Consider the following 24,910-nt stretch of genomic DNA (forward strand, 5'->3'; position numbering starts at 1 on the left):
GCACATGTGATCTATAGTGTCGAAAGCTGAGGACAAGTCCAGTGAAATTAGAATTACTGAATTATGATGGTCCAAATGATATATGATGTTGGTAACCAGTCCAATAAGTGATAATTCAGTGGAGTGGTATTTTCAAAAGCAGTTTGGTTAGGGTGGCGTACTTTAGTACTTTCCAAAAAGTTGGAAATTTGGGAAAACACAATCTTTTCGGTGACTTTGGCCAGGAATGGTATGTTAGAAATGGGACAGTAGTTAGATATTTTGGAGGCAATAGTCTCTCTCTCTGGTGTCAGGTCAAAACCGCGGAAGACAAAGGCGTGCGCCGACAACTGAGCGCAGCGCGGAGGTGCGCGCCGAAGAAAATAACTGTTTTAGGAGCTCCGACGGGGGGGGGGGGGGCGTGGGGGGGAACCCCCCACTTTACTTTATACAGAACGCACCGCGTTGTGGGGGCATTGTGGGGGGTTTGGGGGGTTGTAACCCCCCACATTTTACTGAAAACTTCACTTTTTCCCTAAAAACAGGGAAAAAGTTAAGTTTACAGTATAATGAAGGGGGTTACAACCCCCCAAACCACCCACAACGCCGCCGCGATCTGTATTAAGTAAAGTGGGGGGGGGGCTCCCCAACAAAACCCCCCGTCGGAGCCCCTAAAAACTGTCATTTTCTTCGGCGCGCGCCACCGTCTTGCGCTCAGTTGTCGGCGCACGCCTTTGTATTCCGTGGTTTAGTCTATGAACCCTCTCTCTTCCCCATTCATCTTTACCTCCATCCTTTTCTACCACCATGTTCAATAATTCTCTCTTCCTCCCTATGCTCAACAATTCTCTCTTTTCTTCATCTCCCCATTTGCACCATCTCTTTCTCTCTCTCTTAGACACCTAACTCACCCTTTCTATGTTCTCTCCCACCTCAGCATCTCTTTCCCTCCCTCCCTCCCTCCATTCTGTACCCCAAGTATGTGCGTCCCTCCGGCAGGTACTTATTTATCTTCTGGCCGGCTCCCTCCTCCTTCCAGCCACAGTTGTTTGTCTGTAGAAAGCCGCCGGCAGCAGTTCCTATGTGCTTTCTGTGATTGAGCCTGAATTTTTCCCGCTGACATCGGAGGGAAGGCTTTCAGACAAGCGTAGGAGCCGTTTCTGAGGCTTTGTGCAGAGAAACAACTGCAGCTGGAAGGAGGAGGGAGCCGGCCAGAAGGTAAAAACCCGCTGAAGGGGAGACACATACTTGGGGTACAGAATGGAGGGAGGGAGGGAGAAGGGTGCATTGGGACTCGGGAGGGAAGGAAAACAAACTTCTGACAAAGGAAGGAGGAAGGGGGCATGATCTTGGGACATAGAATGGAGGGAGGGAAGGGAGCATGAGGGAGAGGAGCGTGTTGAGACTCGGGAGGGAGAGGGGCACATTGGGACATCAAAGGTAGAACAGGAGTCAAGTTTCAAGTTTATTCAATTATTTGATTAAATGCTTATCCTGAGATACTAAGCGTTGTACAATAATAATTAAAACATTATCAGGAGTATGGGAAGACAAACAATTTTTTAACATACTTGACTTTTTTTTATTTTTTAAACTATAAAGACACAATAGGGAGGGATGGAAGAACTACAATATTTATTATGAAAAGCTACAAAAAAAGGAAAGTACATTAGGACGGGGAAGGGTTAAGAGTTGCTGGACGTAAATCGGATAGTCAGTTGAAGGCATCTGTTTGTAAGTACGAGTCTGACGTAAGTCAGATGTTCATAAAACTGGGACTGCCTGTAATCTACTCTAATCTGGGATTTATGAGTCAGACTATGTCTAAAAAGGTTCAAGGGGGCTTAACAGTACAATTTAAGGAGATACAATTTAGTACAGTCCAAAGATGACAATATAGATTGAGCGACGGTACAATATAAGAGGAGATAAACTAGTATTGTTGTAAGGGTAATTCTGCTAGTTAAATGGTGGAGGTAGCTTAGTCCGAGGTCACGTGGATGATGGTGTATGTAGTATCATTGAGGTAGTAAGGTGTTTGCAGGCTCATAGGTCATTTTTTTTGTGTTCAGTATGGTGTTGAAGAGGAAAGTCATATGTTTCTTTCAGAACGTGAGGTAGTTCGGTTCAGATCTGATGATTGTTGGGAGGTTGGGAAATTGAATGTGTCTAAGACGAAACTGTTGTGGCTGGGCCCAAAATTGGATTGTCTCCCTAGTTCTGTCGTATTGGTTTCTGGATCCTCCCTACAAATTGAGTTTTCTACCAAGATTCTAGGAGTCCTCTTCGACTCCTCACTTTCTTTTAAGGATCAAATCAACTCTGTGATTAAGAAATGTTTTTTCAATTTACGCATGCTGAGAAGGGTCAGACACCTTTTTCATCAGTTTCACTTCTCTATTTTGGTTCAGTCGATTATTCTTTCTCACCTCGACTATTGTAATGCTCTTTATCTTACTATTACTAAAACCTGTCTCACTAGACTACAATTGGTCCAGACACAGCTGCTAGATTGATTTTTGGGATGTGTAAGTTTGATCATATGACCCCACTGCTTTATAATCTTCACTGGCTCCCTGTATATTTTTAGAGTCCAGTTCAAATGTGCTTGTGTCACTTTTAAAATCCTCTGTGATATTTTTATTTCCCTAGTCCCTATATTCTGGAACTCTTATAAATTCTCTTTTGCAAGGGGTGACCAGCAATTCAAGCTGTCCTGTCCACCTAGTAAAGGTATTAAAAGAATCAAGACTCTTAGCCAATCTCTGTCTTTTAAGTTTACCCAACTCTGGAACGACCTTCCACTTTGTTTAAGAAGTTCTGGCTCCCTTTCTTTTTTTTTGTAAGCCTTTGAAAACTATTCTCTTTACTAATCATTTTGGAAACAAATCTTTCTGATAACTTTCTATATGCCTTTACTAGCCTAACTTAATCATTGTAAACCGAGTCGAGCTTTCCTGGATTGAAATCTCAGTATACCAAACTAAGCATTAGATTAGATCAAATCTTTGTGCTAGTAAATGTAATCATTGTTTTGAAAATACATTTGTATCTACTATTACTACTACTACTTTTCACTTATATAGCGCTGAAAGGCATATGCAACGCTGTACATTTTGACATTTATAGACTGTCCCTGCTTGGAAGAGCTTACAATCTAACTTGGCAGACAAACATGACATATAGGGTTGGGGATGTAGAACCCAAGATGAGAGGCGTTAGGAGTCAAAATTTTTTCCGTTTCAAGAATTTTACTACCTCCTCAATGTTTTACCCTTAAATGTGTTTCTGATTATAAGATATGTAACTTTAACCTCCCTTTCCTCCCAATTGTTGTCTGTCCTGTCCAATATCTAATGTTTATATATTTATTGTATGTTTTTATCTTAATTAATTGTATTTTAATGTACATCGCTTTGTATAAAGATATAGCGATTTATCAAATATTTAATAAACCTTGAAACCTTGAAACCTTGAATTTATATTTATATTGTATATTGCTTAGTAAAAAGATAAGTAATTGATCAAATACCTATTAAACTCTCAAAGAGGTGGGCTTTTAAACGGGCCTTGAACACTGCCATAGATGGTGCAGCAAGGCAGAAGGGATGGAGTCTGGATCTGGCAGTTGAAGAGAAGGGCACTGATAGGAGGGACTTACCAGCAGAGGCCTTTTGTTGTGGGGAAGGTCATCAGGACAGGAGCTTACTTCCAAAAAGAGAATTCTGTAATTTTCCACTCCATCAACTCTCAGCCACTCTCTCATCCTTACTCTCTCCCTCCCTAAATATTCCCTACATCCAGTCTTGATCTAGAGAAAACTGAAGATTGAAAGGAGCTTATGTGTGTTAGTGGCTGCCACGAAACATATAAATTCCCTAATGAAAATTTCCTCTGATTGCTCTATTACTGTCCTTATAGTACTGAGGCAGAGTAAGAGTGCTTTACCCAGCTGAATGTATAGCAGCCATAAATAATTTGCACTTTTTTTACAGGGTGAAATTATTTTTTCTTTTAATGATGTACACTATACAGACACCAAACTTCTCCCTAAAGAATTTCTTTTATTTTTTAATGATTGATGTATTGCTTTAAAAGTGATTCATTAACAAGACTGAGGTTTTCTTATCATATTTAGATTGATGCATTGAGTAAGAGAAGCAAAGAAGCAGAAGCAGCTTTCTTGAATGTTTATAAGAGATTAATAGATATTCCAGGTAAGCAGAATTGTTTCAGTTTCTTCAGAAAAATTTGTCACTGTACTGTAATTTTCTGTATATTTTCAATCTTTGATAAAGTAATTCTGGAAAAATATTTTAAAAGCAAAATTACTAGTCTCAATTATATTAACAAGTGAATGGAATAAAGCATAGGCTTACTGTCTCTTGAAATATGTTGTTAATGTAAATGGGGTGAAAAAAAAGAAAATTTAAAGTTTTACCTCCCAGGGCTGCTCCAATATTTTTAGAGCAGCCCCAATGCTTTTTTCGTGTGGCCCCAGTGTCCAGAATATCTGCCTGCTGTCCCTGGATAACACCTGTTACGGTAAGTAACTGCTTTCTTGTCTCTGATTGCTTCCTTCATCTCTACAGTGAGCCATGCTGGTTCTTTGTTCTTTTTCCTCTTTGATCCCTTGTTGATACGCTCATAGGACATCTCCTCAACTTTTTGTCCCTTATGATCCGAAGAAGTTGGGGCATCCTATTTCGAAAAGAACGATTTCCAACTGGTTGGCTTCGTGTATATCGTTCTGTTATAGTTTATAAATCTTTCCTTTTGGCTAAGTCTTAATAATAATATTGTAATTTATAGCTAAAGAGACACATGATCAAGAAACTGTTTTATTTTACTTTTGTGATTATGATAAACATACTGAGGGCCTCAAAATCGTATCTGGTGGGCCGCATTTGGCCTCCGGACCGCGAGTTTGAGACCACTGCCTTAGATCTATCCCTATTGACGAAATCTGCAAAGCTGCTACTTGGTCTTTGGTTCATACATTCACCTCACATTACTGTCTGGAATCTTTTTCCAGACAGGATGGGTAGTTCGGCCAGTCAGTATTACAAAATTTATTTTCCTAAAGGCCAACACTCTCATCATCCCTTTCTGGTTAGCTTGGATTTACCCACAAGTGTGACTATGCTGCCTGCTTGTCCTGTGATAAAGCAGTTACTTATCGTAACAGGTGTTATCCAGGTGCAACTGGCAGATATTCTCACAACCCACCTACCTCCCGTGGTTGGCTTCTTAGCTGGCTTACTGAGCTGAGGAGCTGCGTACCTACGTTGGGCGGGAAGGCACTTGCGCATGCATGGTGCAGGCTATCTCGAACTTTCTGAAATCTTAAAGTGGCGATGTACTTTTAAAGTGTCCATACTGGGGCTCCGTGGATGACGTCACCCACATGTGAGAATATCTGCTTGCTGTCCCTAGATAACACCTGTTACGGTAAGTAACTATGCTATCCGGCCTGTGGAAGAATTGTGCAGAAATGCACCAATTGGACTAATTTTCCACTGAGAATCCGCAAATAAAAGACATGGGGTGTTGATAGATTTCAAATGCATTAATTAAAATTGTGTTCAAAATATATTTATATTCCTTATTATGTTAATATTATTCACAACTTTATTTAATACTGAATTGTAATTTTATACATTTGAAGTTGCTACTTGTAATTAGTGTTTCAAAATTTGAACCTCAGTTTAATAAGATTTAAAAAAATACAAAAACAGTTTCATCATTCACATTAATGGTTTTATTATAATTTGTGATGAAAGTATGAGAATTTGCTGGTAGTGTTCGTCGTCATTAACATACAATGATTTAATGTAACATACTCTGTAATTAGTTTATAAAATTTTCTGCTTTCAATAAAACTCGTATATCTAGAGTTATTTATCTTTTTTTTTTTTTTTTTTTTTTTTTTACTATGGCCCGCTGAATGTGGCCTTCGTGGTGAAAAGTTTGGAGACCTCTGCTTTAGTGCATCTAGATTTGCAAAGACACCCAATGACATTACAGAGTAATACTTTTAAAACCTATAGGAGGAAATTGTTTTTTACTCATAGAATAGTTAAGCTCTGTGCATTGCCAGAAGATATGGTATGAGCGGTTCATGTAGCTGGTTTTTAAAAAGTTTTGGACAAGTTCCTGGAGGAATAGTCCATAGTCTGCTGTTTTGACAGACATGGATCAGTGGCATGGAATGCTGCTACTTTTTGGGTTTTTGCGACTTGGATTGGCCTTCATGAAGACGGGATACTGGAGTATGTGGACCATTGGTCTGACCCAGTAAAGCTATTCTTATGTTCTTAATGACTGGGGAGTCAGTTCAGAGCGGTTTACATGAGCTTCTGTAATGATGTTAGAACACAGAGTCAGGGTTAGAAAGTTGCGCGGGAACAGAAATCCCACCCGTCCCCACCAAAGTCTCACCCGTCCCCGTGAGGAATCCCACCCGTTCCCATGAGGAATCCCTCCTTCCCCACCCGTCCTCGCGAGGAATCCCCTCCGTCCCCGCTCGTCCCCATGAGGAATCCCCTCCGTCCCCGCTCGTCCCCGTGAGGAATCCCCTCCGTCCCCGCTCGTCCCTATAAACTTCAGAAATAGTTATTTCATTTAATTATGCTACTGAATTAAAGGCTCTGGTAGAAACCCATTTACAAATAAGCAAAAAGACTTTATTAATTTGGAAATATTAATTGGGAAGAATACATACTTTGTAAACGGGTTTCTACCAGAGCCTCTTTTGTTTATAAATTTTTATCAACACAACTAATATACTACTTTATCCTGAAGCAAAAAAAAAGAAATAGAATTATTTTCCTACCTTTGTTGCCTGGTTTCTGCTTTCCTCATGTTCTCATTCAGTTCCTTCCATCCACTGTCTCTCTTCCTTCTGCGTCTTCCATTTGCTCTGTTACTGTGCCTCTCCCTTTCTCCCCCCTTCCAAATTGGTCTGGCACCCATCTTCTTCCCTCCGCTCCCCCCATAGTCTGGCATCTCTGTCTTCTTCCCTGCCAGCATCTTCTCCCCACTCTCTCTTCCCCATTTCCTTTCAGCGTCCTTCTCCCCCCCATCTTCCCCATGTCCTGTCAGCGTCCTTCTCCCCCCTCTGTCTTCCCCATTTCCTTTCAGCGTCCTTCTCCCCCCCCATCTTCCCCATGTCCTGTCAGCGTCCTTCTCCCCCCTCTGTCTTCCCCATGTCCTTTCAGCGTCCTTCTCCCCCCTCTGTTTTCCCCATGTCCTTTCAGCGTCCTTCTCCCCCCTCTGTCTTCCTCATGTCCTTTCAGCGTCCTTCTCCCCCCTCTGTCTTCCCCATGTCCTTTCAGTGTCCTTCTCCCCCCTCTGTCTTCCCCATGTCCTTTCAGCGTCCTTCTCCCTCTCTGTCTTCCCCATGGCCTTTCAGCGTCCTTCTCCACCCCCCCGTCTTCCCCATGGCCTTTCAACGTCTTTCTCCACCCCCCGTCTTCCCCATGTCCTTTCAGCATCCTTCTCCATCCCTTTGTCTTCCCCATGTGCTTTCAGCGTCCTTCTCCCCCCCTATCTTCCCCATGTCCTGTCAGCGTCCTTCTCCCTCTTCTGTCTTCCACAAATGCTTTCAGTGTCCTTCCCCACCCCCCGTCTTCCCCATGGCCTTTCAGCGTCCTTCTCCACCCCTTTGTCTTCCCCAGTGCTTTCAGCGTCCTTCTTCCCCCTCCTTCTCTCCCGCCCCGGGTGCAGCACAGCCGGCCAGGTCCCCTTACTTTTGTGGCACTTCCCTGACCGACCGACCGACAACAGCCCCGGTCTGACAAACCTCCCTGCCCTTAACCGCGAATCTAAATTTCCTTCTTACAGCTGTGCTGCACCCTGGGCGGGGCGGACCGCCCCCCTCCCTTGGTAGCCACTCGAGCCGCGAGGCTACTCCTCCTTACCTACCCTGCCTGCAGCACAGAGCCGAACGGAAGTCTTCCCGACTTCCGTTCGGCTCTGTGCTGCAAGCAGAGCAGGTAGGGAGAAAAGCTGCGCGACTTAGTACATCCAGCCCCGCAGGAACCCCGCTACCCTCGAAGGCATCCCCACGGGATCCCCGCGACCCTAGGCGGCGTCCCCATGGGATTCCCGTGACCCTAGGGGGCGTCCCCACGGGATCCCCGTGACCCGAATGGGGAACCCGCGGGATGACCGCGTGTCCCGCGGGATTCCCATTGTCCCCGTTCCCGTGCAGCTCTCTAGTTAGGGTGTTTGTGATGATTTTCCATTCAAGTACCATATATACTTGAATATAAGCCTTCCCAAATATAAGCCAAGGTAGCCCTTTTCCCTCTAAAAGGGAGAAAAAAAGGGTTGACTTGAATATAAGGGGGTGAAGTGGTGTACTGCCCTGCCAGGCTCTGCACTCAGCCCCCCTCCCTCACTCTCTCCCTTGCCCTCTGCTCCCAGCTTCCTTCCTTTCCTACCCTATCAGGCTCTGAACCCTGCCTCCCTCCCTCTCTCTCTCCCTGCAATGTACCAAGTACCATCTCCCTCCCTCCCGATGCCTTGCAGGCCTCCATCATGCCTGTTGTAAGACCTGGTGGTCCAGGGGTGGGCCGAGAAAGGAGGGATACCTCCTGCCTGCTATCCTGGTCTACTCTAAAGACTTTTACTTCCCTTCCACCTTCCCTGCATACCTTTTGAGTTCCCTGGTGGTCTCGTGATGTGCAAGGACAGCAGGGATCCCTCCTGCCTCCTGTCCCAGCCAACAGTGACATTTTTACCTCTTTTCTGCCTCCCCTGTGTACCTTTAAATTCCCTGGTGGTTAATTCCTGCTCGGCGCTGAGCTGCTTGCTGAATAACTGCCACGAGTTCAGATAGTGGCTCTGCTCCAAGCAGGAGTGCGGGAAAGATCACTCCTCGATTTACCACTGAACCACCAGGGAATTGAAAGGAACTCCTGGGAGGCATGAGTGAGATAAAAGTTTTCAGTCAATTAGAACAGGAGACAGGGAGAGATCCCTCCTGTCCTGGCACACCGCAAGATTGCCAGGGAATTTAAAAGGTACGCGGGGGAGGTGGGAGTGAAGTAAAAGTTTTTAGAGGTGGCCAGGACAGGAGGTTGGAAGGTTCTGTCCTGTCCTGGCCCACTGCTGGACCAACAGGTCTTAGGGCAGGCCTGGCGGAGGCCTGCAAAAGGTCCGGGAGGGGAGTGGATGGATGCTGACCTGAATATAAGCAGAACCTCCCATTTTCGGGCCATTTTATTGGCCCAAAAATCAGCTTATATTTGAGTATATACAGTATGTGTGCCATTCTGTTCTTTGTGAGTTTGTGTTGGGAGTGTTCCCTTCACCTTGACACTGATGCAATTACAACCCTTGTTCATTCTCTAGTCATTTCTCATTTAGACTATTGCAACTCTTTATATATGGAATCATCCAAAAAGAACTAGATCGTCTACAACTTATCCAAAATACAGCAATTAAACTTATCTATAAGGTTGGGAAATTTGATCACGTCACCCCACACTTTCGCGAAGCTCTTTGGTTACCCATTACTCACCGTATCACCTATAAAACTCGGACGCTAGTCTTCAAAATCAAACTTTCACATATCCCATCCTTTCTTGATAAATTCATCATCCCTTTTTGCTCTCCCCGGACTCTTAGATCGGCCGATCAGAATCTTCTGACCATTCCCTCCATCAAAGAATTTTATTTCACTAGAAAATTAAACTTCGCCGTAGTAGCTCTTACTCTATGGAACGCCATGCCACTTCAACTCCGTCTTGAAAATTCTCCTGACAAATTCAAGATCAGATTAAAAACGTTTCTATTCAAGGATGCATACCTCGGCACTTAAATATTTCCTTCTCAATTGCTAGAAAATTAAACACCAACTGCTTTTAAGAAGCGATCCCATTCCTCAATGTCATTCCCTCTCAATTTTCCCTCCCTTTTATACTTTTTTTGTTTTTGGGTTTTTTTAAAAAAAAAAGATGTATTTATTAACTTTCCCTCTCCCTTTTATCCTCAAGCACATGTTTGTACCTGTAACTTGTCTAATAAATGTTCACACCTCCCCTCTTTTTTTTTTCTTTTTCATTTATTTTACTTTTTAATTATTATTTTAACATTGTAAACCGCCCTGATGTCTCGATGGTCGGTATATTAAAACTTAATAAACTTGAAACTTGTTTTAGATTAGGTGGTTGTCTGGGTGGAGATGGGAATATTTCTTTCAGCAATTCATTCCTGTAGTAGTGGCTGTAGGTCTTTTATAATGTTTCTCAGTTTTTTTCAGCTCTGGATTATATATTACCACCAAGGGGATTCTTTCTGTGGGTTTTCTGCCTTGTTACTGTAGTAGATTTTTTTCTGGGTTTTTCAAGTAGGCGGCAATATTTTTGGAGATGATTTAGGAGTTGTATCCTTTTTGTTTAAGTTTTCAGTTTTTTCTTGAGTCAGAGCAGATACGGTGTTATCATGTGGCTTGACTGTGTATAATGGATTTTTTTTTAGTATGTGAGGGGTGGAAGCTGGAGTTGTGGAGATAGCTGTATTTGTCTGCAAGTTTCCTTCATATGGAAGTTTGTATGTAGCCATTGTTGATAAGAAACTGATGTCAAGAAAGTTGACTTTTTCTGAGAAGTAATCAATTTTGAATTTTACTTGTATTGAAAGAATTGTAAAATTGTTGAGAGTCTCTTCACCCTCAGTCCCAATCATGAAAATGTCATCAATGTATTGGTAGTATCAGACAAAAACCCCCTCAAACAGTGCACAGGTGGGGGAATTAAAGAGGAAATGATATAGTTATGGGTGCTTAGCAGGTGGATTGGAATTTGGAATTGAAAGCAGCTTTAAAGAAATGGGCTTTAAGTCTGAATTTTAATACTGCCAGGGATGGAGCTTGACATACCGAGTTAGGCAATTTGTTCTAGGCATACGTTGATGCAAATTAAAAGGGACAGAGTCTGGTATTGCCATAGAGAAGAAGGGTACAGATAAGAAAGATATACTTAATGAGCGGAATTCTCTGGGCAGAGTATAGGGAAAGAGGAGAGATAATGGTTACTGCAGATGGGCAGACTAGATGGGCCATTTGGCCTTTATCTGCCATCATGTTTCTATGTTTGTATTCTATACGGAAGAACTGCAGAGTGAATATACTTGTAGGTCAGTAAGAGGAGTTTGATCTGTATGCAGAAACGGATAGGGACCTAATGAACTGACTTGAGGAAAAGAGTACTGTGGGCATAATGACATTGGTGGACTATGAGGCATAGAGCAGAGTTCTGAACAGAATGAAGTGGAGAGAGATGGTTTAGTGGAAGGCCAGTGAGAAGCAGGTTGCAGTAGTCTAGGTGAGAGGAGATGAGGTTATAGATGAGGGTCTTAGTGCACTTGGAGAGGAAGGGTTGTATTTTGGTGATATATTAGAGAAAGAAACAGGTTTTGGTGGTCTGTTGGATTTGTGAAGACGAGAGAAATGAGTGAAAGATTTCCTTGAAGTTACGAGCTGACGAGACAGGGATAATAAGGGTATTATCCTAGGACAAACAGGCAGCATATTCTCACACGTGTGAGATGTCATCCATGGAGCCCGGTAAGGACAGTCTGAAAAGTGAACTGTCACTTTAAATTTTAAGAGCTTCGCGAATACCCTCACCATACATGCACGATTGCCTTCCCGCCCGAAAAGGAATGAGGTACCTCAGTTCTTCATTTTCCATGGATTGAAGAAGTATCTTTTTGACTGAACTCCGTTTAGTTGGCGTTGCCTTCCCACTTCGTGTAATTTTCTTTTGGTTTTATTTCCTTTCGTTAAAGATAAATAAGAAGATAAATCTTTGTCATTTTTCCCTGTATCTCGGGTTTTTTTCCTCTGCGCGTTTTGTGCTTCAAAATTGAATTTCATAGTGCCGAGAAAATTTTTCCATCCATGTCAAAACCTTTGATGGGTTTGAAGAAGGGCAGTACATGCCATCGGTCTATTTCTGTAACCAACCCTTATAATGGATGGCTTCAGAGTTTAAACCCCGGACTTCATATCAAGACTTGTACTCTGTGTTCCTCTTTAAGATCGTGCTCTTTTAAGACCCGTAAAGCTTAACAGGAGCAGTTCTTTGGCGTGACCATGGACATCGCCAGATCTTCCTAGTTGTCGACATCGAAAGCCTCTGCATTGCCATCGACTTTGAACTTCCAGCATCGGGGGAGCCAGCTCAGAAGCATCCACTAACCAACAAGTACCATAGAGTCTCTTGATGTAAGTGCATCGAGTGTCTTGATGCAGACCAATCGACAATGCCAACGCTCCCCAGCTTCGTAGGTTATCTCTCCCTCATGGTATGCATCCTCATTGAGGTCATCCATTTTGAGACAACCTGCTGTGCACCAATGGTATCGACTGTTGATCCATCAGTACTGGTGCACACTTCCTAGCATTGCAAGTTTCAACGTCTTGTCTCTCCCTCATGGTATGCATCCCAATCGAGGTCAACCATTTTGAGACAACTTGCTGCACCGATGGTATCGGCTGTTGATCCATAAGTATCGGTGCATTCTTTTTAAGGCATTGCAGGTCTAAATGGTATCAAATCTTTTGATGCAGACTGATCAGCGACGTCATCGTTTTTCATTTACAGGTTGTTTCTCCTTTACGCTGTGCACTCATCGAGGCAACCCTCTCCGAGGCAACCTGCATGTTGAACCATCGGTACTGATGCATGTTTTCTGGGAGACATTCCATGAATTCTTCTAGAAAGAGCTTGGTAATATGCTTAATTTGCACAAAATGCTGCTGCTAGTGTTGACTCCCTTGGTACTGCCTCACTTAAGCATAGTACTATGAGGCTCGAGGCTTCAGGGTACCAATATCAGCTGTCCATCAGAGCATCATGTTACTTCTCATTGGATCTTCTTAGAGATTGACTGCTTCAAAGCATTGACATTCTTCTTCACCGAACAAGAGTTATTCATAGATCCTCCTCATAGTCTTCTTGGGATCGGTACTGAGGACATTGTAAGATTTTTTTGAAGACATGAACCTCTCCATAATTCAAATTTTCAATGGGACTTAGATGGCACTTTATATAATTTTTTCAGGATCCTCAGCGCCACCACTCAGAGCTCAAACAGATCTCATTGCTCTAATATAGGGTTGCAAAGCAGTTGATAGTAAAAAAAACAACACTATCTGGTTGGAAGATTGATATTATAGATATAGCACCCTTGAATCAGACTATAAGGGAAAACTGCTTGAGTACCTGAATAAATGCATGTAAAACCGTTCTGAGCTCCCCAGGGAGAACGGTATAGAAAATTGAATAAATAAATAAATAAATAAATAAATATTGTGTGGCTTACTTTATATAAGCCTGAGTCTTATGGCATTCCTTTCGAAATGTTACAAGAACTGCCTTTTGGAAGAAAATCTTTTTCAATGGATCTTTCCTTTCTTGGATATATTTGGCAGTTGGGCACAGACTTGCCTGTTAATTTGGAAGCTGACAATGAACCTAACGCTGAGTTCATACATGCTTGGGCTATGATGAGTCTCCCAAAGAGCAAGGTTGCCGTTATATGGCAGGCTAACTGAGACACCTCTGAACAAATTGGGGCACACTTTTAAGTATCTTGCTTGCTCCAGGAACACTGGACTCAGTCTTCTACTTGGCCCATATCACTCATTACTGCTAGACTCAACCCTTAACAAATATTCCAGTATGTGAGTTTATGCCTCAGCATCTCTATGGTGTCCAGGCCAAATTTGGACGTCGCCTTTATCAAAATTCTAGGCTGGCGACCTGAATCCTTTTTTACACTTTCTATGTGTCTATTTATCTAAAGCAAATGATAAGGAAATGGCTTGGCTTTGAGCAGTATATTCCTTCAGAGCACCACCTAGAATATCTTCAAATTCAAAGACTGGCAAATATATGGCAAGGTGAGCCTATCATACTTTTGAGAGGTCATCTAGATCTTCTGCAATGTTGGGGGCTATGAGACACCTAGTATAGCTAACAATCTCTCGTACCATTGTGGTGGCCACAACATGAATAGGATGGGAATGCTTTGAATAGCACAAAGTCTACTTCCTATTCATATCAGGGGCGATATACTTTTACATCTGCACTGCTGCTGCAAAAGCAGCAAAACTAACAACAGCCTCAGCAACCTCACACAGCAGCTCCTTCTGAACATGCTCAGCCTTTCTTCATATGCCTTTTGAAGAGCATCTCTCTTTGTTTTTCTCTTTTTCTGACATATGCTCAAATCAATCTGAGGTAGTCTACAACGTTGATTTCTGATGACACTGGTGGGTTCTTAAAATTATCAACAATGCTTACTATATTTCATTTCAAAGTAAAACCTTGTCAACCCTCAACAGATGCCTTTCTTCTTTGACAAATGCGGGCTCTACTTCAATTACATGCCGTAGGGGTAGTTTCCCTTTTACCAAATCATCAGAGATTCTAGATGAACGATCTATGACATCTGAGACTTACAACTGCAGTTGCAGACACACTTTCAACATTTTCAATAGAGTTTTGCCTTTCAGCCTGGTGTCTTTCCCAAAAGAGTTTATTAATTGCTGGGTAGTAATAACAGCAGCTTTAACAGCTCACAGCACTACAGACAACCGTTACGGTTCAAAGTCAGCTTTTTGAAATCCCTCTCAACAACTATACTCAAAGAAGTTCCTCTTTGCAATCAAGTCTATCATCTGCAATCTATCTCAGTCAATCCATTGAGGATCCTATTAGGTCACATGGCATCTACAGTGCAGGTTACCCCTTTTACGTTCACCTCAGAACATCTCAGTGATCTCTGGAATCTCAATGGTCTCAAGCTCTCGATCCGTTTCCTCAATCTCTTTAGTGGTGCATAATTTAGTCAAATCTTTCCAAAGAGCTGCTCTTTCAAATGCCTCCACATCAGAAAGTTTTGACCACAGACTCTTCCATGTGTGCTTGAGGAGCTCTCCTGAATGATCTCAGAACACAGGGTCTCTGGTCTGCTCAAGAATAGAAGTTCCACATAACCCACTTGGAACTCAGAGCGATTCAGAATGCTCTAAAGACTTTTCAACAGTATATCCAATCCTGTCCCCCTTGTTCTCACTGACAATCAAGTCGCACTGTGTTACATAAACAATCAAGGAAGGACTGACTCTGTCAAGAAGCTGAGGAGATTTGGAATTGGGCAATTCCGCAAAAAGTTTTCCTCAAAGCTGTCTATGTTTAAGGAACACAAAATACACTTGCTAATAAGCCCAGCAGATATTGTCGACTCCACGAGTGGATACTCCACGCCAAAGTCTTACTTTGGAATATTTTCTCACAGAGGACTCTTCAGATATTTATGTCCTCCCAGCAATCACAAACTGCCTCATTTCTGTTCCATCATCGTCTGGAGGCAGATGCTTTTTTTCTGAATGGGATGGATAAGTTCCACTCATACTCAAAACGCTGATCATACTCACTCAAGAGCTGACCACCATGATACTCGTACCTCCTTGGTGGCCCAGACAACCGTGGTTCTCCTTGCTAATTCAGCTCACAGTCAAAGATCCAATAACCCTGCAGGTCTTTCCATTACTTCTCACTCAGAGTCAAAGTACTCTTTTGCATCCCAATCTATACCTGACAACTTGCTATCTTTCAGCTTGACCTCAGCAGATGCTGATCTCTCTGATCCTGTTAGACTCATTTTAGCTGCATCCACACGGCAGTTCTACCAACAGATGTGGGCATGGTTTTCAGCATGGTGTGACCTACAGCATCTTGATGCTTTATCCTTCCCCATATCTTCAGTGTTGAAATATCTTCTTCACTTTTCCTTCCCGCCGCTGTAGAGCAGTGGCGACTCTGACCCCCTCCACAAAGTGTATGTGCTGGTACATGTTTTATAAATTGGGCCAGCTTGCGGCGCACTTTTTATTGAAGATCATTTTACTAATTTTATACTGCTGCACCTTAAACTACTGCACTTTACCATTGAATTATTCCTACCTGATTGCACTTTACTGATGAATTTTTCCGGTCTGATGCACTTTAAACCTAAGTTCCGTGAGTGTTATTAACAGTTCTTATTTCTGGCTTGGGGACTATCTTAGTGAAAATAGCTTTAATTTCGGGATTTGGGACTCTTTTAGTGGCTAAATCCTTTTAAATTTTGTTTTTACAGTTCTTTCAAGGTCTGCTCCTCTCCTTCCCGCTGCCGTAGAGTGGCGGCGACTCTGACCCCGCCCACAAAGTGTACGTGTCAGTACATGTTTTATAAATTGGGCCAGATTGCAGCACACGCTGCAAAGGCGTTCACCAAAGGAGCGAGCTTAAGGAGCAGGTCCTACTCCTAATTTCACTCCTTTGTGCGTCTCCTAAATGCTTCTCCAATTTCAGCTTTATAGCATGGCCTTTATTCATGTTTATTTTGCCAAATATTTTTATTTTAGCTACAACAGTGTTGTTTAATTGTACTCCCAATAGGATATCTTCTAATATGCAAATTCCGGTCCATTGTGGTCACCGTCCTCTTCCCCTCTCCTAAGGAGCTGGTTCCCTCGCTTATCAGAAATCTAATTTAATTCATCTAACTCCCTCTACCCACTTGCTCTTTTTACATGCTAAGGCACTAAAGGTTGGATTAATCAATGTTCGTTCATTAAAAACTAAGTACCATCTGCTTCAAGATATAGTGATTCAGAACAACTTTGATATTTTATGTATCACTGAAACATGGTTAACTGAAGGGGGATGAAAGTTACCTTGCCTATGCATGTCCCCCAGGCTATGGGTATCAGTTTAACCATTGAAAAGGAAATAAAGGAGGTGGTTTGGGAATAATCCATCGGGATTCCTTACTCTCTAAATTAGAATTTTCTTCTCCTAGTAATATCTTGGAATTTATTCAATTTAGGTTAAAATCTCACCACTCTTTGGATTACTTACTGCTTTACCTACTGTCCTTTTGATCACTTTTCTCCTCAACAATGAATTTCCTGTCTAATTACTTCTCTTTCTTCTTCCCCTCTTGAAGTCAGTCAATTTGTACCTTTGTACCTTTGCTTAATCTTTTGTAAACCGCATAGAACTTCACGGTATTGCGGTATATAAGCTGTTATTATTATTATTATTTATCTTCCCACTCCTGTTAATAGCCAAACACTAACTTTACTTCATTCTGCTATTTTTGAGTTCTGTACTTCAGTTTCTAACCTCATTATTTTAGGAGATTTTAATATTCATTTTGATGACAAAAATAACACTCTTACTTCAGATATTTTAACTCTTCTTGACAATTTAAATCTTCAACTTTTGTTAACCTGTCCTACTCATAATGCAGGGCATATTTTAGATATGGTACTTATTCCAAAACTATTAAAAGACCAATTCCAAGTCTGAGCTTATACACAACTTCCTTGGTCTGATCATTTTCTTATTACCTTTTCATACTCCATTATACCTAGTGTTTTTACCCTCAGTTCTAAGATAATGACCTCTCGCGACTATTCAAAACTGGATGCTGCTTCTATTTCTTCTAACTTTATTTCCAGTCTAACAGAATTATCAGAATCATCCATTGATGAGAAAGTTGCTTCTTGGAAAGTTTCCATTACCAAACTCTTGGATTCTGTAGTTCCCATTATCACCTACACTATTCCCCTACGTAAACAAAGAAATCCCTGGTACAGTCCTCAACTTACCCTTATTAAAAGATCGCTAGAAAGAAAATGGCGGCATAATAAGACTACAAAATTTAAACAAATTTAAGGATCAATCTTCATATTACAAAGCTGAAATAATTAAATCTTAGAACAATTACTATTCTAAACAAATAAAAAAAGCTAAAAATTCATCTGTATTATATGCCATAGTGAAAACATTGACTACACAGCAGAAAGAGTCACAATTGACTGTACAATTACCTTGTGTCTTATTTCACTACAAAAGTCCAAAAGATCAGAAGTTGCATTTCTAAAGTAAGTGCCGTCAAGCTCTCTCTGTTCAGATGACTCTGCTATAAACTCGTCATTTAATCCAGCTGAAATTTCTAGTCTTCCTCAGTCTAAATGTTCAAGATTTAACATACCCACCCTCCAGGATCTATAGAGAACCTTAAACACACTAAACATAAAAGTTGCTAAATCAGAGATTATTCCTCCACTTTTTCTGAAATGATTTTTTTCACTCTTTGGTTCAGATATTTTAATTCTGATATGTTCTAGCTTAACTACAGGAATATTTCCAAAAGCATGGAAAGAAACAATCATTTACCTAATAGTTAAAGACTACAAAATTAGTGCACATGAAGTTTCAAATTACCGACCCATTTCAAATACCCCTTTCTTGGCTAAGCTTACGGAAAAAATAGTTTTCCGTCAAATCTCATACTTTGTTGAGCAAACTAATGTACTACATCCACACCAAGCAGGGTTCCGTCAATATCATTCCACAGAACTTTCACTCGTTGGGTTTACTACAAAAATTCTAATCATCTCGATCACCACCAGTCTGTCTTACTCATTTCCCTAGATTTATTGTCTGCATTTGATACAATTGATCATAAGCTCCTACAGGCCCGTCTGAAGGACATCGGAATCACAGACCAGGTCTTGGGATTGGTTCTCATCTTTCTTTACAGACCGTTCCTCTAAGGTAATGTTTAATAAAACTACATAAGACCCATTTTCAACAGATTATGGTATCCCACAGGGTTCAATTTTATCTCCCTTACTTTTTAATATTTTTCTTGCACCCCTTTTAACATTGGGACAATCCATTGGCTTTTACAATGTTTGCCTATGCAGATGATGTGCAATTAATTCATCCAATAGATTTAAGCGACTTAACTGAAATAAATCTTATAAACAAGAAATTGGAAAAAATCAACGCCTGGTTAGACCTACATATGCTCTCTTTGAACATTGAAAAGTCTAAATTAATGATTTTTCCCCAACAAAGAAGGGCTCTACTTTTTATCTCCCATTACACTTAAAACTCAATCTCTTCAAGTTGTGTTATCCCTAAAATTACTTGGCATAATTTTCGACAGTAAACTCAATTATCATCTCCATATCAGCACAGTTGTTCAGCACTGTTTTCACCGGCTACAAATGATTAGATCTATATCCCAATTGTTAGAGCCCACTTCACTGAATATCTTGATTCACTCCCTTGTGATTTCCTGTATTGATTACTGTAATGCGCTTTATAAGGGCATAACTAAAAAAGAAATAAGACTCCAAATTATACAGAACACTGCAGTGAAGATCATATTCAACGCAAAGAAATTTGATCATGTTACTCCCCTCCTTTATAAAGCACATTGGCTGCCGGTAGAACATAGAATCACATACAAAATTATTTTACTGACCTTTAAAATTAGACGAAATAGTCAACCAGAATTTATCAATAACCTTCTTATTCCCTATAGTTCTTCTAAGTCTTTAAGATCTACGTCTAAAAATTTGCTATCAGTTCCATCTCTGAAGTTTATCAATACAATGAGGTCTACCATTTTTTCTGTCAGCGTGCCATCTCTTTGGAATAATACTCCTGTCCACTTACGGGAAGAATCAAATCTTAACCATTTTAAAATGAAACTAAAAACATTTCTTTTTCTTGATGCTTTTGAGACCTAAATTCCCTTTTTAGGGCTACGTAGTTTTAATCTATTTTTTGTTACCCTCCCTTTTGTCCTTTCCCTATATGATCTCTTTCTTACTTGATAAATTGTAGTTCTATCCTTTTTTGTTTCTGTTTGTTTTTGTATTCTTTTTAAATGTTTTGAATTATGACTATTGTTTTAAAGGATGTATAGTTACCCCATATATGTTTTTTAACATAATGTTCAACGCCTAGAAGGCCGTTTGGGCGGTTTATAAAATTTTTGAATAAATTTTAAACTTGAACTCAGGTCTCAATATCACTTCAGTCAGATTCCACCTGACTATCGGTGCTTTCCATATTCAGGTCAACAATAAATCTCTGGCTGCACATCCTCTTGTTCCCAGGTTTCTGAAAGGCCTTTTCAATATCAAACCACCTTTTAAGCCGCCTCCGGTGGTTTGAGATCTTACAGTTGTTCTCACTGGATTGATGAGGCCTCCACCCAGGGAAAATGCTTGAGTACCTGATTGTAAAAACCGCTTAAATAACCTTGATAGGCGGTATATAAAGTCCTAATAAACTTGAAACTTGATTTGAACCAATGTCTTCTCCTCATCTTAATTATCTCACTTCGACTGGTATTTTTAATTTCTGTCACCTCTGCACGTCGCATGAGTGAGCATCAAATGTAGGTGTGCTTCCAGTTTTCTTTATAAAACCTCATTCTCATCCTGGTGCAACAGCTCTTCATACCTTGGTCTTCAAACGAGCCTTGACTTATTACTTAGAAAGAACTCAGTCTCACAGAACATCTCCTCAACTGTTCATCTCTTTTGATCCTAACAGATTGGGCCACCCTGTATCCAAAAGAACTATTTCCACATGGCTGGCAGCTTATATTTCATTTCGTTTCGTTATACTCAGGCTAAGTTGCAGCTCGGGGGTCGTGTAATAGCACATAAGGTCCAGAGCTATGGCAGCTTCAGTTGCATTATTGTGTTCCACGCCCATTGATGGAATCTGCAAAGCAGCTACTTGGTCCTCAGTTCTCACGTTCACCTCTCATTACTGTCTAGAATCCTATTTCGAACCAGATGATCACTTTGGCTAAGCAGTATTATAAAATTTATTCTCTTAATGGCCAACTCGCCCTCCATCCCATTGCAGTAAGCTAAGGAGTCCCATATGTGAGAATATGCTGCCTGCTTGTCCTAGGATAAAGCACAGTTACTTACCATAACAGGTGTTATCTGGAGACAGCAGTCAGATATTCTCACATCCCACCCACCTCTCCGGGTTGACTTCTTAGCTTGTTTTCGGAACTGATGTCCCTAGAGCCTCGTTGGGCGGGAAGGCAGTCATGCATGTGTGGTGTGGGTAGTTGCGGAGCTCTTAAAATTTAAAGTGACAGTTCACTTTTCAGACTCTCTGTATCGGGCTCCGTGGATGATGCCACCCATATGTGTGAGAATATCTGTCTGCTGTCCCCGGATAACACGTTACAGTAAGTAACTGTGCTTTGTCCACAGAACTAGAGAATGAGGGAAGAGGAGAGGCAGGTTTAGGAGGAAAAATAAGGAGCTCAGCCTTTGTCCATGTTTAATTTTAGATAGAGATTGCACTGGCTACCAATGGAGGCGCGCATTCTGTTCAAATTTGCCTGCTTTTGTTTCAAGCAGGTCTGGGGTCTAGCGCCTTCCTACCTGCTACCACACTTCATATTTCACAACCCCATACGACCAACCAGAAACCGAAACATATTTACTTACCCAAAAATCACAGGCTGCAAATACAAATCCTTTCTGGACAGGACTTTCAAATTCCAAGCAGGCAGACAGCAGTCCTGGCTGGACAACTACATAAACAGAGCCAGTTTGACTTACGGTGCATTCCGAAAATCAATTAAAACCATTCTATTTGACAAATTCATCTCCTAAACAGAAGCCTCTAAATCAGGGGTGCCCACACTTTTTGGGCTTGCGAGCTACTTTTAAAATGACCAAGTCAAAATGATCTACCAACAATAAAATTTAAAAAAAACACAACGCACACTGTACGCATAGAAAATGTTAATTATCATTCCTATTCCAGGGTTTTTCAAAGAGGTCAAAGCAGATGACTCTATGCACTATCACCTCAGTAACAACCATACAAAAATAGACAAATATACCCCCTCCCTTTTTACTAAACCACGATAGCAGTTTTTAGAGCGCAGGGAGCTGCGCTGAATGCCCAGCGCTGCTCTCGACGCTCATAGGCTCCCTGCGCTAAAAAACTCTATTGCGGTTTAGTAAAAGGGGACCTTAGTGTAAAATATAGACAGCAGATATATATTGAGACACATTTTGATCACTAAATTTAAAATAAAATCATTTTTCCTACCTTGTCTGGTGATTTCATGAGTCTCTGGTTGCACTTTCTTCTTCTGACTGTGCATCCAGTCTTTCTTCCCTTCTTTCAGCCTGTATGCTTCCTCTCCTCCACACCTCATTCCATCCCCCAACTTTTCCTTCCTCTCTCCCTGCCCTTTCTTTCTCTCTGCCTCCCTTTCCTTTTTTTCTGTTTTTCTTCTTTCCTTCTGTCTCCCTGCCTGCCCTTTTTCTTTCTTTCTTTCTCCCTGCCCTCCCCCAAGACACTGCCACTGCCATCGGGGACCCAAACTGCCATCGGGGACCAGGACCCAAACCGCCACCAATAACAGGCCCGAAAGCCGACGCCAATAACACGCCCAAAAGCCGACACCGCCCCAACCTCTCCCTGCTTCGGCCGACCAGCATCGCGAGGAACTGTTGGGGGAAATGCTGCCGGGTCCTGCCTTCGCGGAAACAGAAAGTAGGCAGGACCCGGCAGCAAGAAGAGCAAATGCTTCACTAACATGTCTCCCGCCTTAGCCCGTAGCGAACGCTTGCTTCAGGGCTCTTAACATGTGCGTGCAGGCTTCCCTTCTCCCCCCCCTCCCCCTCCCCGGGCATAACTTCCGGTTTCGGAGGGAAGAGAAGAGAAGCCTGCACGCACACGTTAGAGCCCGGAGCATAAGTTCGCTAGGGGCTGAAATCTCCAAGCCGGTTTTTTTTTAATGTTCAGCAGCGGCAGATGACAGCTGGGCGGACCGCCCAGCTAAAAGGCCCTAGGGAGAACACTGAAGGCTGATCGGCCCGTAGATCAGGACGGCAACACGAGTGCGATCGACTCGAGTTGCCTTCCTGAGCTACTGGTCGATCGCGATCGACGCGTTGGGCACCCCTGCTCTAAATGATATATTCTCCCTCTCTCTACCTCGATGTAATTTCGCAGTCTTTGCTGTTCCTTTACCTATTTCTTATGTAACCCTCTCTTCTTACATCCTGTATTTTGCTGATTGTCCAGCCTTCTTCAAATGTGAACCGCCTAGAAGTCTTTCGATTATGGCGGTATAGAAGAATAAAGTTATTATTATTATTATCCAGGTTGTAATGTCAGACAGGCTGACACCCAGGCCTGAATGTCTGTAGAGATTTCAGGTGTAGAGAGAGAGATCTGTGAGTCATCGACATAGAGGTTGATACTGAAAGCCATTTGAGGAGATTAGAGCACAAAGGAAAGATTTGTAGATGAAAGAAAGAAGTAGTCCCAAAACAGACCCCTGAGATGCACCGACTGATAGCAAGATGACTGTGGAGGAGGATCCACCAGAATATACACTAAAGGTTAAATGGGAGAGATAGGAAGAAAACCATGAGATAACAGAGACCTGAAACCCAAGCAAGGGCAATGTGGTGGTTTACTGGGTCAAAAGCTGTATAAATATTAAGGAGGATGAGGATGGATTACAGACCTTTGGATTTAGACAGGAGGAGGTAATTGGAGACTACCTAAAATGTAGTAATGACGCCTCTGTTCATTTCATCATTGAAGATTCTGATTAAAATTGTTATTATAGATGTAGAAGAGGGCATGAATGGCTCTTTGATTGAAAGCCCTCTTGCAGAGGAAAATTTGTGCTATACCTTTTGCAAAGGTCTCTAAGTAAATGTAAACTCCAGATATACAGTATTATTTGTAACAAATGATGAAGCAGAAAGCTTTTCAGTAGAAAATTTTTAAGGCTGTGACCTATTAAATTGATAAAAGTAATATTAATTTATTTTTAGATCCAGTACCAGCCTTGGATTTGGGGCAGCAACTTCAGTTCAAGGTCCAGCGTATGCATGATATTGAAACAGAAAACCAGAAGTTGCGGGAAACCCTAGAGGAGTACAACAAAGAATTTGCTGAAGTTAAAAATCAAGGTATCCAGTACAATTATTTACTTTCTTGTATTTAAACCAGCAACAAGAGTGAGATGATTTAGAAGATAGAATGCATAGACATTTCTCCTGATCTATATTTGTAATGGAACTGTGGAACTATAATTAAGCAGTGCTGTCAGTGTCCAGGGATGACATTTTTATCCTTTTTATTTTCTTTTTAACTTATTGAAGGCAGATTCAAAAGAGCCTGCTGCTTTAAAAGCTGTAGTAAAACTTTTGATTGCTTGAGGATGATTATTGAATTTGTTGAATTTGTGACTCTTTTGGTGCACTATAGCCTTGTGCATGTACTTTTAAAATATGGCTTATTCTACAGAGGGTGCGCTGATGTTTACATTTTGAAGGTTAGATAAAACCAGCATGCTATATCTGAAAATTCTTTATTAAATTGAACTCTTGTTCTCATCGGGAGCCAATGTAACTTCCTCTATAAAGGACAAGCAGAAAATTGTAAGAACAGACAGCTGGACTACTAGCCAAAATCCATCGGCAAAATGTCCTTGATCTATATAGTGTTTTCAGTCTAAAGAAAACTGACAATATGAGCCATTGAGCCTCACTCATGAAGATATGATCCCAGTATCACCCCAGTACCACACATGACCACCAGCACAAGTTAAGCATCAGAGAAGGTGAAACACCACCAACTTGAACCATCAGAATCTGTTTCCTGCATATTGAGAACCAAGCTATTACAATGTAACTGACATTCAAAAGAACTATAGGATAATTCCCTTTTCCATAAGTGACACATCTTTTTCCTTCCAAGGCATAAAAATCTGTACATCATCAAACTCAACACTAAAACTTTACTCCAGAAAACTTTGCTACAGAAAACATAAACATTAGATGCTAAGAGTATCGAAGAAAAGCCTCAGCCCCTACAAGTTTGCAGTCTTCAGTGCTCTGGTGTATCTCAATCATTGGCATAAAACCTTCTGTTAAACAACTGTGACTGTTTAATCCATATAAAATTCTCTTACTTTTACCTATTTTTTACACTCTATTTAAATATGTTTTCTGTAAAGTGCATTTAATGGATTAATAAACTCAAAA

The 24,910-nt window shown here is 41.4% G+C and overlaps 1 protein-coding gene across 5 annotated transcripts in view; it reads left to right on the top strand.

Annotated features, from left to right (window-relative positions):
• CUX1 (cut like homeobox 1) overlaps positions 1–24,910 on the top strand; it is a 401,081-nt gene that overhangs the window by 73,475 nt on the left and 302,696 nt on the right. For all 5 annotated transcript variants that reach the window (XM_033921595.1, XM_033921599.1, XM_033921597.1 and 2 more), the window contains exons 4-5: positions 4,118–4,196; positions 23,696–23,833. In XM_033921595.1, the coding sequence (XP_033777486.1) occupies positions 4,118–4,196; positions 23,696–23,833 (217 nt within the window). The remainder of the gene's footprint in view (positions 1–4,117; positions 4,197–23,695; positions 23,834–24,910) is intronic.

The sequence above is a fragment of the Geotrypetes seraphini genome, chromosome 15 (genome assembly GCF_902459505.1).
Source record: "Geotrypetes seraphini chromosome 15, aGeoSer1.1, whole genome shotgun sequence".
NCBI classification, from domain to species: domain Eukaryota; kingdom Metazoa; phylum Chordata; class Amphibia; order Gymnophiona; family Dermophiidae; genus Geotrypetes; species Geotrypetes seraphini.